The 19,822-nt window shown below is 40.2% G+C and overlaps 1 protein-coding gene across 1 annotated transcript in view; it reads right to left on the bottom strand.

Moving 5' to 3' along the window:
• Nucleotides 1-19,822, bottom strand: part of LOC145405003 (purine nucleoside phosphorylase-like) — a 96,206-nt gene that overhangs the window by 10,749 nt on the left and 65,635 nt on the right. The window contains exons 2-6 of the mRNA XM_080276504.1: nucleotides 15,069-15,146; nucleotides 13,487-13,581; nucleotides 10,843-11,021; nucleotides 8,008-8,139; nucleotides 2,584-2,838 (exon numbers count right to left, since the gene is read on the bottom strand). Coding sequence (XP_080132630.1) covers nucleotides 2,584-2,838; nucleotides 8,008-8,139; nucleotides 10,843-11,021; nucleotides 13,487-13,581; nucleotides 15,069-15,146 — 739 coding nt within the window. The remainder of the gene's footprint in view (nucleotides 1-2,583; nucleotides 2,839-8,007; nucleotides 8,140-10,842; nucleotides 11,022-13,486; nucleotides 13,582-15,068; nucleotides 15,147-19,822) is intronic.

The following is a 19,822-nucleotide window of genomic DNA, read 5'->3' as shown; positions in this document are numbered from 1 at the left end:
TGCAGCTCCCTTTCATTTTCACTTAGCAACACAGTAGGCTATCATCTGCAAACAACAGTCCAGGGAGTTTCCAAATACTGCCCTCTGTCAATTAGGGCCGCTCCAACATCCACTGTCCTACCTTGTATCTCTTTTATAACCCCATCCAAATAAGACTGAACAACCATGGAGACATGACACATCCCCGTTTCAGGAGGAAATGGAAAATGTGAGTGCGTTTAAGTACTGTACTTGGACAGTGCGATAAGGATGGAAGTTTAGAGGATGAAGTGCTTGAAAGGGATACAACAAGGAAGAAAGGTTGCTGGTTCCTTGAAAGCAGTGATAAGAAACAGGGAAGTGAGCACGGAAGTGAAAAAGTTGCTGCATGACATTATTGTGATACCAACTGTAACGTATGGAAGTGAAACTTGGACCTTATTGGAGGGACACAAGTCAAGAGTGAGTGCAGTGGAAATGAGTTATTCGAGAGGAGCCTGTGGAGTCACATGGAGAGACAGACTGACAAATGAGGAGGTGAAGGAGTGTTGTGGTCTGGACGTGGTAGAAAACGTTAGGAGAAACACACTGAGGTGGTTTGGCCATGTGGAAAGGATGGAGAGCGAGAGACTGACGAGGAGAGTGTATGTGAGTGAGGTGGACGGGGGAGAGGGAGGGGGAGGCCAAGGATGAGATGGAGGGATGGAGTGGAGAGGTATGTGAGAGAAGGGGGTGTGAGCTGGGAGCAGGGCAGTGAAATGGCGGGGGACAAGGCAACATGGAGGTGATTTGTTTGTGGCCACCCATTACGGGATTAAGGCGTCTGGTAATAGATAGATAGATACACAATACAGAACGTTAGTATACAGACAATAATACATAATACATTGTAGGTCTTCTTTCATTTTCGTGCCTTTATCATGCTGTGGATAACAGCAAACTATTACACATTAAATGCCTTTATATACTTACCCCTACTGATTCTGGTTGTCTATAAAAACAATCATGACACATTGTAACAAGTTCCACATCTATCCAACAACGTTTACACTGGGGTTGGGGTAGGGGCGGTAGGTGTGGCGTGTTCGATCGTCTGTCGCTCACTGGACGCGACTTGAGGTGGGGGGAGAAATTGGTGCTTTCGGTTGTGCATTACTGACATAATGTTACATTTTTTTTTTCCCACGAATTGGGTAGTGATACTCTATCTGTGCGTCTACATCTTCAAACTCTAATCCAAATTCACGGGTTATGTTTACTTCTGGTACCCTGAGAGTCTACACCAGCAAGTACGAAATGTTTCAGGGTCCCTAGTTTAGGGTACACAAATATGGCGAGAGAATTCATTCTCAAAACTCTGAATATCCTTAATGACAACAGTACTTGCTGGACCACTAACTGACTGTACTGGAACCTTTTACAATAATAAATATTTCAATTCAGTACAACTGGAACATACTTGTACATTTTTACCTGCGGCCAAGTCGAAAAGTCTGTAAGTGGTACACCTGTGATTTTTTTTTTTTCCTCTTAAGGAAACTTCGAATATCTGCTCTTGGAGAAGTCTGAGCGATTTTCCTTTGAAATACAAAGTTACTCACGTCTGCTGTTGCGTCATCTGACGAAGTGATTTTCAATTTCGGCTACCAGGAGGCATTTTAGAAATAAGAAGCCGCGCAGCTTGAAATTGTGTGTTGACCTGACATGTCAGCTGTTGCGTCAGGTGACGCTTCTGCTGACTATTAGGTGATTTTAAATTTCGGCTATAAGGAGGCATTTGAGCGACTTCCTTATGAAAGACAAAGTTGCTCAACTTGAAATTTTGAGATCATCTGACATGTCAGCTGTTGCATCAGTTGATTATTTAGCAAGTTTCAATGTAAAATGGCTGCATTAGCTTTGCCACAGGTCTATGAACAGTCTCTTGTCTAATTGTATACCTACTGGAGGTGAATTTCAAAGCAATCAATTGTGACAACGGTGATCGATGCCTCTGCGTCTATTATGAAAAGGACGGAAGCGTGTTTAATTTTTACGAATGCTTTCAGTTTATCCCTGCCTGATAGTCCTCACTTCACTAGGACTTCATAAGAGGCCATTGTCTGTCCTATATGAAACGAAGGCTAAAAATGTAATAATACCAGGATGTTTTATGAACACCTTACTCCACAGATAAGTGAACACTGACCTAACGCTGATGTGATATCGTCACCAGCAAGTCCACTGTTGAACAAAGGTCTCCCCGAACCTGCTTCACGAATTCCTTGACTGAGCCAATCTCTGCCAAGTTTTGCCTACAAAGTTCTTTACCTCATCTCTCCACCTCCTGTCTGGCCTTTTTCTGCTACGCTTATAATCTCTTGGAGTCCAGTCAGTCAGCCTCTTGCTCCGTAGGTTATCTTCTTGCTCTCTCTCTCTCTCTCTCTCTCTCTCTCTCTCTCTCTCTGACTAGTTTATATGCATGCAGACTTTGGACAAAGATAATATCTCCATAAATTTTGGTTATTCAGTGGGTTTGTAACTGCGAGTGACGGCTTCATAATGTAAGCAATCCCCAAATTGTTCACAGCATAGCATTAACTTTGATAATATTATTACACCCACCTCAGGGACGGTGCTCATGCCCACAGCATCCACTCCCAGAATCCTTAACAGGTTAATCTCAGCGACTGTTTCATAGGTTGGTCCTCCAAGCATGACGTAGACGCCCTCCTTCACCAGATCACCCAGCCCCATCTCTTGTACCATCTCTTTGGCTCGCTGACGCAGCCGACGGTCGTATGCATTGTTCATGGCAGGGAAGCGTGGACCAAAGCGCTCCTCGTTCTTCCCGCGAAGAGGCGAGTCTCCGGCGAACCCCTGGTAGGAAAATGATGAAAACATATCAGAAGACGCACTATCAAACCTGATCCCGTTAAAAATGCAATAAGCTAGTGACAAGAGACCAAACTGTGAGTATAAATTAAGAAAGGAGAAAATCACTAAAACAACAGCTACTGGCCCGCACGAAACTGGCTTTTAGTACACGGATGGGGAAGTTAATAGCGTCCACGGTAAGATTAGACTATGAGGCAGTGGTATGGCCACCAAATGTGAAACAACAACAACAACAACAACAACTACTACTACTAATATTAATACTACTAATACTAATAATAAAACAGTAACAACAAAAACAACAACAATAATAATAACAATAATAATAATAAAACAGTAACAACAAAAACAATAATAATAATAATAATAATAATAATAAAACAGTAACAACAAAAACAAAAACAAAACAATAATAATAATAATAATAATAATAATAGTAATAATAGTAATAAAAATAATAAACAGTAACAAAAAACAACAAAAACAATAACAATAAAAATAATGATAATAATAAACAGTAACAACAAAAACAACAACAACAATAATAATAATAATATAATAATAATAAACAGTAACATCAAAAACAACAACAACAACAATAATAATAATAATAATAATAATAATAACGATAATAATAACAGTAATAATAATAATAATAATAACAACAACAACAATAACAATTACAATAAACTAAAGAGGATACAGATAGCCACCAGGATAAAACCAGACTTGAGAGAACTGCCTTGGAGAGACTGGAGTTATTCCATCGTGTGTGTGTGTGTGTGTGTGTGTGTGTGTGTGTGTGTTTTCTTCCTCCTGCCACCAGTTGACTATTTTTTTTTCCTTACCATCCGACGAATTTAAATGCTCCCTTTATGACTTCATGTGGTAATACTGGCATAACCTACCGGCTCAACTGTCTGGGAATACAAACGTCCTTGAACTACTTCTCTGTCCCCCAAAAGGATGGTGGACTGTAGAGGGGGAACAACTTCAGGCTACAGTCGACTGGGTTCACATTTCGGATGAAGTCGGATCTAAAACAACAACAACAACAACAACAACTACTACTACTACTAATGTTGTTGCTGCCACTACTACCACAGTACTACACCAACAGCATCATCACCACCTTCACTACTACTACTACTAAGACTATCACCACTACTACTATTACTGAGAGCAGGAAAAAAACACTATGACACTGTTATGTTTAAACTTAATTGGGCATATCATTCTTGCTCACAACACTGGTTTAACTAAGTCACTCCAATGCTGGGTCCGGCTCACAGGTTTTGGTCCTTGTTCCGATCGGCTCATGAGGATTCTTAACACCTCTTCCTTGGCGATTTATTCTTCGTTCTCTGCCTTAGCATGCTACTACATTTTTTATTTTTTTTTTTCAAATATAATCCACAACGACTGCATGAACAATATACAAGATTATATTGACGTTTTCTTGTGTGTTTTATATCTTTTCTGTTATCCACAGAGGTTGCATAAATAACATACAAGAATAGATTAACGTAAAAGACACAGGTATAAGTCAGTATGGAAGAAGTGCTACGGAGTCACCCCAGCCGCCTAGAGCACTGACCTACTGTATGCTATGCACTTTTTAAATCTAGCTTGGCCTGAAATTGCCGTCTCTCAAGCTTGAACGCTGAGTTGTAGCAACAGATTAGCGGTAGAATATGATGCTAGTCACGAAGAAGTGCAACAAAAAAAGGATGTCGAGTCGTCTTTCTCTGCCACTGAGTTACGTGATATGAACAACAAAAGGACGAAAACGTGGCCCAAATAAAGAACAAATCTCACTGTAAGTCAAGAATGTGGTACGGAAAAAAAAAAATCCATACAATTAGTATAGGCTTTATACTCTAGCCTGACCTAAAACTGCCGCCTCTCCATTTTGAACAGTGAGTTGTAGCAATGGATAACACTGGAATATGATGCCACTCACGAAAATGTGTTACGCAGAGAATACACAGCCACAGTAATAATTTTCCACTGAACTACGTAAAATAAACTGAACAGGGACGAAAATCCGCGCCAAGTTAAGGCAAAGTAACTACAGGTAACTTGCGGAAACTGGCACAATAGTTTCATTGGTCGTTGTGCAAATTCAAACAGCCATTTCCTGTTAATTATCGTGGTCTTGGCTTTCTCATGATCGGGATAACTCTAGTATTCTCTTCTAGCTGATATTAGGAGATGGTGTTCACATAAGAGTGGGTATGGGAGGCTGACAGTGTTCATACCAATATTGTTAACCGTCTTAAGGTCGGAGCAACTCTAGTATTCCACTCCAACTAACACTAGATGATTTTACTTAGCTGAGAGAGAGTCATAAAAGCTTGGGAATTTATAGCAAAATGAAAACAAAAACGAATACCGGTAAATAAACCTAAGTAAATAAAACATAAATCAAAATAAAATAATAAAAACTGCAACATCTAACAAGGTCTTCCTATAATGTCCTCTCACAGTGATCTGATCCTTCCCCGCAATTCAGTGCCACGTATGCCAGCACACACAATGCATCCCTTTAATTACTACACCGCACGCTGGGTGGACACGGATGCAACACCGAATATTACATGCCTTACCACCCCTCGCAACAGTCTTCCGTAATTCATTTTTTACATCTCGAAGTAATGTTTGTCTCTTAAGGAGGCATTTTTCGTATTAATGGAGGTTAGACATAACTTTCACTAACAACTGTAGGCACTGACGAGGAACCTACACGTCATGGCACTGTATATCCTGCATGGAGAAGCAGGTGCGCCGTCCACCTTGGAGCCAAACCTTTCCATATTTTCCTGGACCTCGCCGTGGGGAAAGATCCTGGTCCAGCCCTGGTGAAGAGTTGACTTGCAAAGATGGCCGCTGGTTTCCTACACGGTATATGAACTGTATAGTACCTGCAATACGGCCCCACAGAAACAGCGGCTTACCTGTGGTCGACGGGTCTGCTCGGCCACAGTCCGGGGTTAAGCAGCAGCAACAACAACAATTAAGCACTCCAGCATAATAAGTCTTGAATAAACTTAATAAAATCATCAGGTAAGAATAAATTATGTACAGTTCCGGACAGTAATATCATTCTGCATCTTAGATGAATAACTGCCATACTCTAACGAAATATTCTGAAGAAATCCTTGAGTTCCTCAGACCACATTACAGCGTCTCCGAAGTCAGTGGTCACTGTCTCGTTAGGTATCATAAAAAGTGTGTCGGTATTTACGTCCGCCACTGTGCCTCAGCTTCCCACATTCCCTAACTGGGCATAGCGTAAGTCTTAAGGTCGTATTCTATGAGGCTTTGGTGATTTCTCTTGGTGTATGCCACGGGTGCAAAGTATGTCGAAATTAAAACACTATAAACAGCGTAGAAGGGAATGCTAAGGAATAATATGCAAAATAAATTGCTCAGGAAGAGGTGCTACAATGCCTCCTATGGCACTTAGAATACGTAACCTCAATGGGGCATCTCTCTCTCTCTCTCTCTCTCTCTCTCTCTCTCTCTCTCTCTCTCTCTCTCTCCATCAGGCTTTAATATCCTCATTTACACTATGTAATTATTGCAAACTGTAACGGCGGACAAAAATACTGTTACACTTCATAATGTAACCCCCATCAATCCCATGACGTAATCATTTTTTCATTGCCACCCAACGATTTTATTAATTTAGGACAGACCTCTAACAGTGAGGAGGTTCATATGTATCTAACCCCTTCAGTAACACACACACCCACACACACACACACACACACACACACCGCTCGCTGGTGCAGTGGTAACGTTCTCGCTTGCCAACTGGTGGACGGGAGTTCGCGCCTCGCTCAGGTTGCGAAAAGTTTCACTGATGAAGTGGGTGGTTACTGTCCCCCTTGAGCAAGGGGACGGGTGTGTGTGTGTGTGAAGGTCGCAGCCTTGCCCTTAGATCGGACTATATGAGCTCTCAACTCCCTTCCGGGAGGGTAAAAAGCTGACGATCACGACCATCAAGTGATCCTGATCGACCCGGTGAATTACATAGGCTCTCTTAAACTGATCGTCTGGTAATAGTAATAATAATAATAATAATAATAATGTGTCACTCAACTGAAGGGGATTAAATAACAAAACTGAGCACTAACTTTGGAAGCCTAGTGATGCTAACTCTGGAATCCACCAAGCTTTGAAGAATACAATGTTAAATTTTATAACAGACCAAAACTTATCTACATGTATATTCTTGATACTTCCCGACGATTTTATTTGGCCTAAGGAAGACATTTTGTACTGAAGATAGTAGTGGTTGTAGTAATTGTAGCAGCAGCAGCAGCAGTAGTAGTAGTAGTAGTAGTAGTAGTAGTAGTGGTGGTGGTGGTGGTGGTGGTAGTGGTAGTAGTAGTAGTAGTAGTAGTAGTAGTAGTAGTAGTAGTAGTTGTTGTTGTTGTTATTATTGTTGTTGTTGCCCCAAGTTCAACTGAAATGTAAGCTCAATGGACTGTGGGCTAAAGTTATTTACCCTTGTCTTGTAATCCACCATCCTTCTTTCGGGGGACAGGAGGGAAATTAAGGGACATTTTTATACCAAGGCAGTGAAGCCACCTGGTTATACCGGTGCCACCATATGAAGGCGTCCTCTAGCCCCAGTGAAGAGGTGAAAAAGGCTATATTATTTTAACCCCTCCTCTTCGTAGTCTCTTGAGCCGAATAAAATCGTGTATTAGTAGCAAGAAGCTACCAATACAAACTGGCTGAGTCAAGGGGTTATATAAAATACATCTTTCCTACGCTGATGTAAATCGTCTGGAGGTAACAAGAACAAACTGGAAAAGATATCATTGTTGTGAAGAGATTCATTTCTTGATGAATTAACTCCCATTCATCGGAGGTAATTCATCATGAGAGCTGAGGGATCACAACACCACAGATGATGATGATGATGATGATGATGATGGTGTGGTGGTTGTAGTAATGATAATGCTTGAACTATGATGATGATGGTGGCGGTGGACGTGGTGCTGATGATGATGTGGTGGTGGTGGTGGCCATAGTAAAGATAATGCAGCTACTGATTACGATGATGAAAATAGTGGTGGTAGTGTGGTGGTGGTGACAGTAATGCTGATGCAGGTACTGTTGCCAACACTGCCTCACCTGCATATTAATGTGGTCCTTGATGATCATAATGTCTCCCACTTTGAACTGGGGGTTGAGGCCGCCTGCAGCGTTAGTCACCAGGATCTGCTCAACGCCCATCAGCTTCATCACACGCACTGGCATGGCACACTACACAAAAAGAGAATTAGACAGTTAGATATAATGGTATTCTATTTTTCAGAGAGACAGGCACTGAATAAAAAGCCTTATTTTTACATTTAATAACAAGGAAAAATATAAAAGCATTTTTGTTGCATTTAATAAAAAATATTTATATTTTTGAGAGAGAGAGAGAGAGAGAGAGAGAGAGAGAGAGAGAGTTAGCTTAAGTAAAAAGAAAGTATTGCATTAAGCTTCAATACTTACATTGTCGTCGCACAGTGGTGGCAAAGAAAAAAGGTATGTTGGGGTAAATACATATATTTAACTAGAGGAGCACTCAGTGGAGCGCATCTCTCCGACAAGGGCAACGTAATTTCCAAACCACTCTTCATAATGGGTTAGGTTTTCTCATCATTGATTAGGGTTTCGCAAAATGTCTTTTCCGGATCCAGAATATGTAATACGATCTGGATCGGTTCCAAAAGTTAATCGATTGTTCCCTGGGACAAAGGCTATCTATCCATCAAATTTGGTCCAAATCTCTCTTTTAGTTTTTGAGTAATCCTGCTAACACAGACAAACAAACAAACAGGGTTGAAAACATACTGTCCTTGTCGGAGCGAATTATTAACGTACAGTGACTTACATTTTAAAAATCAGATTTTTAAAGAGGCACAAAATTAATAAACTTCATGATTCTCAATGCATCACAAACTGAGGCAACAAGATGTAAGTATCATTAATATAACCGTTTAATTAGATACACAGGTAAGGTTACGTTAAAATGGTTTTATCATACCTAAAAAAGTACACTAAATCTTAGTAACAGGTTGCCTTTATTAATCTCCTTTTTCCACCATTACACCCATGGTAAATTACAGATATATTGTTAATAAATGTTCCGTTGCCACTAATAAAACTGATTTACAGTATCAATTCTATAGACACAGTTGTAACAGTTTGCAACATGAAGTGTAATGAGCTCTGGCTTGTATTTATTCCACAGGTAAACAATGATTAATTTCTTTGATCTTATTTACCATTCTGCGTGCATCATACCTGTGCTGTGCTATGATGTTCTGTATATGTTATTACTGTTGTGACCCCAGGCTCACTTGGACGTAAACGAATGTGAATTCAGAGGTCCGGCAACGTAAAAAGCCAGGTATTATATTCCTGAGGTTATGTTAAGATTTGTAGGTACTGTGAAAGTGGGGTGCATGATGAGAGTGAGTGTGTTGTAGTGTGAGAGTGGCATTACAGTGTGCAAAGAGTTTATGTTGTGTTGTGGTGTGAGGGGGTGACATTACAGTGTGGGAAGAGTGTGTGTTGTGTTGTGGTGTGAGGGAGTGGCATTACAGTGAGATACAGTGTGTGTGTTGTGGTGTGAGGGAGTGGCATTGCAGTGTGGGAAGAGTGTGTGTGTTGTGGTGTGAGGGAGTGGCATTACAGTGAGACAGTGTGTGTTGCGGTATGAGAAGGGTGGCAGTGCAGTGAGGGAAGAATGTGTTTTTAGAGTAATGTGTATGTGGTGAGTTGTGGTGAGTGTATTGTACGAGTGAGGCGTATGGTGTGTTATGACAGTGAGGTGCATGAAGTGAGTGTGCTGTGAGGGTGAGATGTATAAGGTGAATGAGTGTATTGTGAGAGTGAGGTGAATGAGGTGGGTGAGTGTACTGTGGGTGAACTGTATAAGGTGGGTGAGTGTGTTGTGAGTGTGGTGCATAAGGTGGGTGAGTGTGCTGTGAGTGAGGTGCATGAGATGGGTGAGTGTACTGTGAATGAGGTGCATGAGGTGGGTGAGTGTACTGTGAGTGAGGTGCATGAGGTGGGTGAGTGTGTTGTGAGTGAGGTGCATGAGGTGGGTAAGTGTGTTGCGAGTGAGGTGAGTCAGTTTGTTGTGAGTGAGATGCATGAGGTGGGTGAGTGTGTTGTGAAAGTGAGGTCAATGAGTTGGGTGTGTTATGAGTGTAAGGTGCATGAAGCCAGTGTGTAATGAGGGTGTTGTTATTTTTTTACCCCTAGCCATGAAGGCCCTCTTGTCGTTAAGGAGTAATCATGGTTCGGTAATAATTAACGAAATACCCCTTATCAAAGTACTGATAATCACCAGGGCTACCACAACACTCACCACCCCAACCACAATTACTGCACATCACCACACCTGCAACATATCACAGTCACCAATACTACCAAACCACACATAAAACAGCAATCACCACTTCGACAACGACACCACACCTACAACAAGAATCAACATCTCAGCAACTACACCACACCACCAAAACTACAACTATCACTGCCTCAACAATCACACCACACCACCACAACTACCACACCACGCCTACGACAACCATCACCATCTCAACAATCACGACACACGTACCACAACCATTACCTTAACAGCAATACCATACCATACCACACCAGCAACCAACACCACCTCAAGCACTCTACAACACCACATCCATCCACACTCCACCTGTACCTATCTTCCAGAGCTGGTATCCTCCTTGCGTAGAAGTGGCCCCTCATACTATCACATCACATCAACGACAACTACCACACCACACCCATATCCACATTCCGTACCGAATTTCCAGGTCAGAAGCACGGCATTGCCCATATGCATTGTGCACTACTATATTACTGTAATTAACACACCACACTCACATCCATCCATCGTACCACAACAACCACAAACACCACAACCACCTCTGCTAAACCCACCTTCCACAGCGGGTATCCTTCGTAAGCGTGGAATCTGCCCTGCATGCACATAACAGCCACACCATCAATTTCTCCGATGACCATCTGGCCGGCGTGCCCCGCCACTGTCGATACTGGGAAGTTTGGAATGGACTCATACGGAAAGACATCCCGTTGCTCCAGTTGGTCGGCCAGAGCGCCTGGAGTGGGGCAGTGTTGGGTTAGGTGGGCTGGTGGGTGAAGGGATGAACAAGGAAGGAAAAGAGGTAGTATACAGCATATTATATGCAGATCTATTAAAGAATCAAATCAATCACACTGGCGTTATATATATATATATATATATATATATATATATATATATATATATATATATATATATATATATATATATATATATATATATATATATATATATATATATATATATATATATATATATATATGAGAAGAGTGGGATGTGGATGTGGGCTGAGGAGAGGGCAATGAAATGGCGGGGGACAGGGCGACATGGAGGCGATTTGTTTGTGGCCATCCTTTCCGGGATGAAGGCGTCTGGCAATATAATATATACATATATACTATATATGATATATATACATATATATATATATATATATATATATATATATATATATATATATATATATATATATATATATATATATATATACACACATCTAAGTATGCCAAAGAAGAGTAAAAAAGAGCTGAAAAATTAATTAAAGCAATGTGTAACTTGCCCGACTTACATTAATTTTAGAAATTAGAAACTTCATTTAATCTGGAATACTCTAAAAACATCAATAAATTTATAACCGGGCACTTTCCTCAATAACTGCACATTTTTTCATCCAACTGCAGGGGAAAAAAAAAGAAGCCTCAAACCACTGTGCAAAGCCACCAAACCACTACTCAGTAAAAAAAAAAAAAAAATCCAAACCACTATTGTTCTTTTGCCTTAAACTGGCCTAGGTTTTCGTTCTTTTGCAGCCTATTTCACGCAGTTCAGTGGCTAAATGAGACAATACTGCAGCTCTGCATCTTTCCATGATACTTTTACCATGACCAGCACCATATTCAAGTCATGCTTTATTGTTACAACTAGGAATTCAGTAGAGACGGTAATTTTTGGCCGTCAGTGTAATAAAAAAAGTATATCTACTGTAGCTACCGAACTACTAACCATACTCACCAAACTATTATTCAAAGCCACACAACAACTATTTATGCCCTGAACCACTACTTGAAGCCCTAGGTCACTACCTAGTCTCCCTGAATCACTATCCAAAGCCTCAAACTACCTTCCGAAGCTCATGACTACCATCCAGAACTCAAAATCACTATCCAAATCCCCAAAATTACTGACCAGTGTGAGATCTGCAGATGTCACCGAACTTGGCAGCGCGAGATAAGGCCAAGGTTACGGTCGTGAGATTAGTTCTGACCTTGAGATTAGTTCATGTCGTGAGATTACTGTAGTTCCAATCGTGAGTTTATTTCTAACCATGAGATTAGTTTCGGCCGAGATTAGATTCTTCTGTAATATTAGATCCGATTGTGAAATTAGGTCCGGCCGTGAAATTAGTTCAGATAGTGAGATTTGTTTTGACACTGAAATTAGTCTCGACCGTGAGATTACCCCCAACCATGAGATTAATTCCTTCTGTGATAATAGTTTCAGCCCTTAGAACACTTCTGGCCGTGCTAATAGTTCCGAACATGAGAATGGTTCTTCCTGTGAGAACAGTACCGGCCATGATATTAGTTCCAACCGCAATATTTGTTCCGGCCATGAGATCAGTTCCAACCGAGAGATTAGCTCCGAATGCGAGTTTCGTTTCCGCCATGAGATCGGTTCTGACCTTAACATTCATTCATTCCTTTTACGGCATTAATTCCTACTGTAAGATTAGTTCCGACCGTGATATCAGTTCCGGCTGTGAGATTAGTTCTGTAAGAATAGTTTCGGCGGGATTAATTCTGACCGTGTGATTAGGAGTCATGTTAATAACATTCGGCTATGAGATCAGGTCTGACCGTAAGACTGATTCCTTTTATGAGATTAGCTCCAACTGTGTGAATAATTCTGGCTGTGAGATTAGTTCCGACATATTAGTTCCTTCTGTGAGAATAGTTTCGGCAGGATTAATTATGACTGATTAGGAGTCATGTCACTGATAACCATTTAAACTCTGTCGTTGTTAGAGTCCTTAAAAAAAAAAAAAAAAAAAAATCATTCAGTGAGAGGTAAATTAAGCAATGAAACCAAGAAAGCCTATTCAGTATGCACACTACTATATCACAGTACATCACACACCCCTAGGAATAATTACTGCTGGACAACAACGCAAAATTAGTCACTGAAGATTCATGCTGACCGCGATACAGCTTGGTGATTCTTTACCCAAAGGCCTCAATCATTATCTTAAGCTTCAAACCATCATCTGAAGCCCTCGATCATCATCCGAAGATTCAAACCACCATTTGAAGCTTCAAACCACCATCTGAAGCTCTCAACCACCATCTCAAACTTCAAATCATCTAAAGCCCCCAACCACCAACTGAAGATTCAAACCATCCTCCGAAGCCCTAAACCACCATCTGAAGTTTCAAAACATCATCCGCAGCCCAGAATTACTATGTGAAACCGTGAAGCACTGACCAAGGCCTGACCCGCAAATGACGCCGATCTTGGGACGATGTGAGGTGCCGGCCAGCAGGTAGTCGGCGCTCTCCTTGATCATCTCGAACGGGTATCTGCAGAAGGGAGCTCATGTTACTTCAGGTCATAGCTAAAAGTTGGTTAAAATTAAGTTAAAATTAATAGTAGTATGATATAATGAGGTTAGAATTTATCAGAGGTTAAAATGATGTCAAAATTTATTGGAGTAAGGTAAATGAGGCTAAACTGTACATCAGGATACAGTGAGGCTGACACTAAGTGGGCTTAAAAAAAAAAAAAAAAAAAAAAAAAAATGAAGTAAGCTACACAAGGCTGGCTAAAACTGAGCAAAGTAGAAATAAGCAGAAACTGATCATCTGAAGATAAGCTGGATTATATTAAGCACTGGATTATAGTATGGTATACTGGATAGTTTCAAACGGGCAAGCTACCTGCCACTGCAGGGTCATATTAGGTTATAATAGGTCACAACTGTGGATACGTTAAAATATGATTAAAATCAGAGCTGGCTAAAATGTGTTCAAACTAATGGGCTTAATCTTCGGCTAAAATAGGTTAAAATTAATGAGCTTAAACTTAAGTTGGTTGGATTATGGTTAGGTTAGGTTAGGATGAACTGCAAGCTAAACTGGGGATAAGTTGATATTATGGATTAGGTTAGATTGAGCTGCAGCAGTGTTAAATAAGACTGGATCTAAAGCTATAACAATAATAATTATATTAAGCAGGATTAATTTACAGTCATAAATGAAACTGGATTTTAGGTTATGAAAGGCTGAGTTGCTAAAGAGAAGTATGTTGTAAAGCTGAATGATGTAATTACTAAACTAACTTTGTCGGATTAGATTAAATGATGCTCGACTGGATTAAAGTAAGCTGAGTAAAGGTGAATTTAGAGTAATTAATTCAGTCCGAGAATGTTAGAGCTTACAATCATTACTATTACTTGTGTGTGTGTGTGTGTGTGTGTGTGTGTGTGTTTAGTTGAGCTGAGTTGATCTGATTGTGTGTGTGTGTGTGTGTGTGTGTGTGTGTGTGTGTGTATTTAGTAGAGCTGAGTTGAGCTGACTGTGTGTGTGTGTGTGTGTGTGTGTGTGTGTGTCTGTGTGTGTGTGTGTGTGTGTGTGTGTGTGTATTTAGTAGAGCTGAGTTGAGCTGACTGTGTGTGTGTGTGTGTGTGTGTGTAAATTTAGCTGAGCTGAGTTGATCTGGTGTGTGTGTGTGTGTGTAATTCACCAGGTCGGTCAGGATCACTTGATGGTCGTGATCGTCAGCTTTTAGCCTCCCGGGAGCTGAGAGCTCATATAGTCCGGCCTAAGGGCAAGGCTGTGACCTTCACACACGCACACACCCGTCCCCTTGCTCAAAGGGGACAGTAACCACCCACTTTGTCAGTGAAACTTTCCGCAACCTGAGCGAGGAGCGAACTCCCGTCTACCAGATGGCAAGCAAGAACGCTACCACTGAGCCAGCGAGCTGAGTTGATCTGGTGTGTGTGTGTGTGTGTGTGTGTGTGTGTGTGTGTGTGTGTGTGTGTGTGTGTGTGTACAAAGCAACTTACACAGTATCATCGCCTGAGACGGTCTGCTCTAAGCACATGCTGCCGCCACCAGAAGCCAAGGCCCGCAGTCCACCATCCCTGGAAAGGTTAGTTAGGCACACTCACATTTCGGCTCTCACGTAACATTTCTTTATCCGGCATTTCTTGTAACTTAATTTACAGTAGGTGATGGAAATTTTTAGTTATCGAGAGGAAAAAAAAAAGTGACACTTTGGCAGGAAAGCAAACAGCAACAGACCTGTTTGTCCTTTCGGTACGCAATTCTCTTATTTCGCATCCGAAGTCTAATTCACGCATTATTTTCGATCCAGCTGCATATCCAGGGTACCGTCATATGATTTTATTTTGGTGGTGGGGATTCTTAGCCATCAGAGGGTTACAGAATGTGATCATTTGTGCACAGCGACATAATCTAAGCACTTTTCTCGCCATCTTTAGTTTTATTCTACTCAACCTATGCGCTACTAGCGATATCGTTATTATTTTTTCTTGCTATTACCACTGTTAAGTTGATGATAACGCTTAACAGTTAGAGCAGAGGCCGCAAGTGGAATAATCAAGTAATACCTTGGCGCCCCAACAACTTGGTCATACGGCGCGACCATCAGTGGGTCCATAACTTGCTTCCCAATGATTCAGAGAAGGATTGGAAGTGTTTTATTTTTTAGTGTGTTTATTTTTCTCGCAAAAGGAAATGATCTACTAAACTATGGCTAATAGTCAGCTTGAGTTAATTTAAACGCTTCTTAGTCACCACAGTTCCTAATGTTCGTGACTCTTTCGCGGAACTGGGCTAAACTGGGCTGTTTTGGAAGGTGATTCCCCTACAAATATTCTGCGGTTGCAACTTGTGGCCTTTTCCGAAGCTTATAAACATGTGGGCCATGGAAACAGCAAGCGTCAAAAGCGGTACACACACACACACACACACACACACACACACACACACACACACGCGCGCGCGGGAAGACATGATTTCGAGTAATATAAATCTCCAGTCGTTATCAGACCCTGTGTGCGGAAATCTGCGGAGCTTTAAGAGCCTTACTGACCTATTAGTGTGGTTCAAGTCTGAGTTATTATCAACATCATCACCATAGCGACCCCATTTCTCAAGTTGGGTTCCCATGTTTTGGCCAGGTGTTTTGTATGTAAAAGATCCTAACTAGCTTCTACGACTACCACGTCTCCATAACCTTTTAACTTTTACTACAGAGCACTGAATTTTCGTACTTTTCACCTTATTACCATTATTATTGGATGATGAATGGGATGGATGAACTATAATTATTATTTTACTGCGCTGATGTTTATGATTAATATTATAAAAGCGTTGAATTTTCCTACTTTTCACTATTATTATACTCGTAGAACGTTCTGCTTTCGTGCTTTCCACTTTACTATTCAATCTGATCTGTTCGTGAAGTGTCTGACAGCTATAAGTAAAGGTAGGCAAGAAAGGTGATGAATACAATCCGAGATCTTGAGTTGGAATCGCTGACCTCTCTCAGAACATGGGTTATTGAAATACGTAGCCGAGGGGTTTGATTAGACGGAAAGAGACGCTGTAAGTGTATCGTAATGGCTGCCCCTCTATCGCCAGTGGAGTGTGTGGGCCGCTGCTACGAAAATGGCGAGTCGTCGAGTAGTGAATAGGTAGCTCTCTCTCTCTCTCTCTCTCTCTCTCTCTCTCTCTCTCTCTCTCTCTCTCTCTCTCTCACACACACACACACACACACACACACACTTCCCTCTCTGTGTATCCTTTTATCGTGGTGGGGTGATTTATGGTCACTTCTTTGGTTACGGAGTTTTATTGTACAGTAATATGGAGGTGGGCTTGACAGCGTAAAGTAACGTAACGTAGCACATCCCTGATGTTGAATGTGTTCGACTTTCCATGTCTTCGCATTATGGCACGACTTTTCCTTGGACACCGTACATGACTTATTGTGCAAGTGTTGCCTATATTTTAATGTCTATCACATACTGTCATAACATATTAAATGCCTACAGAATTGCAAGAACAGAAACGCCTATAGGTCGTCCATAATAGCTTGGCGGAGAGTTTCGTCCTTTTGCAGCTTTGTGTCCTGTAGCTAAGTGGCAGAATATGACAATACCAGGATATGCAGCCAAACAGCACTTTTTCGCGACCAGCACCATATTCTAGTGTACCGTATATCTGTTATTCTCTACGGCAGAATGTGAAAACCCGACATCCTATCTTTATATACAGTATATATATATATATATATATATATATATATATATATATATATATATATATATATATATATATATATATATATATATATATTGTAACACCTTATTCTAGTGTTGATTTCTTGATTCACCTCAGCGTCCAAGATGGAGGGATGACAGTTATATGATCTCTAATACATCATGCGAGCTGCGAGTCTGCTTGAATAGTAAATGGAGGTGGCGAGCTGAATTAATCTATGCTCCCTCGATTAAAAAAAAAAAAAAAAATAGTATCGGCACCCTTTCAGTGTGAGACATTATGAAACACGGACTATGATTTACGGGAATGACACGGATATGTTGGTACTGTACTGCGTTGTTACCCCACACTTTCATACGGTATTGCATAATAATGGACATTGTACACAATATCCGCGTGTAATTAATAATAACCAGAGACGAAGCATTTCACATATCCGACCCCAGAGGATGCCGATTTTTTTTTTTTTTTTTTTTTCTTCCCACTCGAGGGTACGGTCTCTATTGTAGCAGTCGACTTGCACACGCCTAATGTATGTGGGCGGGCTGCTGCACTATACATGTTCAAGCAAAGCCTTGTGGATCCTGAGGAACTGATCCATATGAGTTTCGTTTGCTCTTGTCGTCTCTACTAAAAACTTTTAATGGCTAGTTAATGGTGTTAATGTCGAACAAAGCGAGAGAGAGAGAGAGAGAGAGAGAGAGAGACTCATCATTACTTTATTGCGAGACTCATCATTTTATATTACTGAATGATGCGGATTTAATAATTGCTCATATGTACCCTTTACGTGTTGTCAGTAAGATATGATCGCATTCCTCCAATTAAACAAAATCAACTATGTTTAAATAAAAATTTCACAGCTGTACTATTATCGTTATTACTAGTTTTTCATATTCTTTGTTGATATTTATTAGTTCAAGTCGCTGATGAGAGCCGAAGTGTGAACGCACCGAAGCCTTCCACAGCGCCGCCACCAAACCCTTGTTAGCTCAGCAAAATCAGTGTAAACAAAGATAATGGCCATATTCTCACTGCCGTAAGAGATTTCTTAACACCTCCTTCCTTACGGATAATTCTAATTTTTACAACTTGATATTCTTTGATATATTTCTGAAGGCATCAAAGTCGGTCGTAAAATGATAAACACTCGAAAATACCAAGGTGAAATACTGTATTAACAAGATTTCGCCAAGGATGAAGTGTTATGAAATCTCTCAAGCCAGGGAGAATGAGGTCCAATATTAGCAAACACACTGAAGGGTTAATCTGCACGCACAAATATTCACACACACTGCCAACAAGATAAACGGAACTATAAAAAAGATTCTTTTTTAACCATGAATAATTCTGCTGAGAAGATACATTTTAAAGAATGAAATTAAGTATATTAAGTACTAGACTATCAAAAAACTTCGTCAGTATAATATACTAACGAAAAATAATAAAAAAAAAGTATAAAATGAGGTGTAATATTAACTTTTCCATTACGTCCACGCCTTTTTCTACTTCACTCTTTGCTACCACCAGAATTTTATGTACTTATATGCACTCCACTGAAAAAAAAAAAAAAAAAAAAAAATAGTGGTAATAATACAGTGCAAATATCGTGGCAAACATTGACATAAAAATTGTTTACTTTAGTTTTTAATCTGCAAGGAAAATACATTAATAATTAAACAGTTGTCCACAATGGTGGAAAAAAAAAAAAAATCGTTGAAATGCATACAAAATACGCCGACATCACAGATCACAGCGCTGCTCTAGCTTTTCGCTGAGCCTATACTATTTTCACCCTAACTTGGTCGAGATTTTTTCCCTTCTGCAGCTTGTTTTCCGCAGCTTAATGGAATGGCAGCATAAAATAATGCAAAGGCTCTACATCCTTTTCATACTACTGTACTTGTTCGTGACTAGCTCTGTATTCTTGTATCAATCTCTTCTTACAGTTCGGCATTCAAGATGGAGAGAGAACTATTTTAGGCCAAGTTAAAGTTAAAATAGTACAGATTTCCAATACTGAAAATGTGACACAAAACAGTAACGACACATTCTCGGCTGACAATGTTAATAATATGAAACATACATAACTACATAATAATGAGTGTGTGTGTGTGTGTGTGTATATATATATATATATATATATATATATATATATATATATATATATATATATATATATATATATATATATATATAATGTGTGTGTGTGTTTCTGAAGTCGTTCGTTGATCTCCGACAATTACATAACCGGGTTTCGAAATTAATTTTTAATTTTCGTTGTTTGGTATGAGGTAAATTAGTATTTATGTCCGCAACTGCACACTCTTAGTAAATAATTCCTTTACAAATTGCGCGAGATCCAGTCCCTCTGATTATTAATTATTGGCTCATCAAGATTTGATCATGTCGCAACGCCCTTTACATCAGTGTTTGTCAACATTTTTCAAGGTGTATGAGTGACGTGAAAAACATCTTTCATGAACTTGGACACCCTGTTATGACGCCA

The sequence above is a fragment of the Coenobita brevimanus genome, chromosome 65 (genome assembly GCF_032717465.1).
Source record: "Coenobita brevimanus isolate Jiangsu-jjx chromosome 65, ASM3271746v2, whole genome shotgun sequence".
In the NCBI taxonomy this organism is placed as follows: Eukaryota; Metazoa; Arthropoda; class Malacostraca; order Decapoda; family Coenobitidae; genus Coenobita; species Coenobita brevimanus.
Note: the sequence above shows the minus strand (reverse complement) of the source record. Positions and strands in the feature narration are given on the sequence as shown.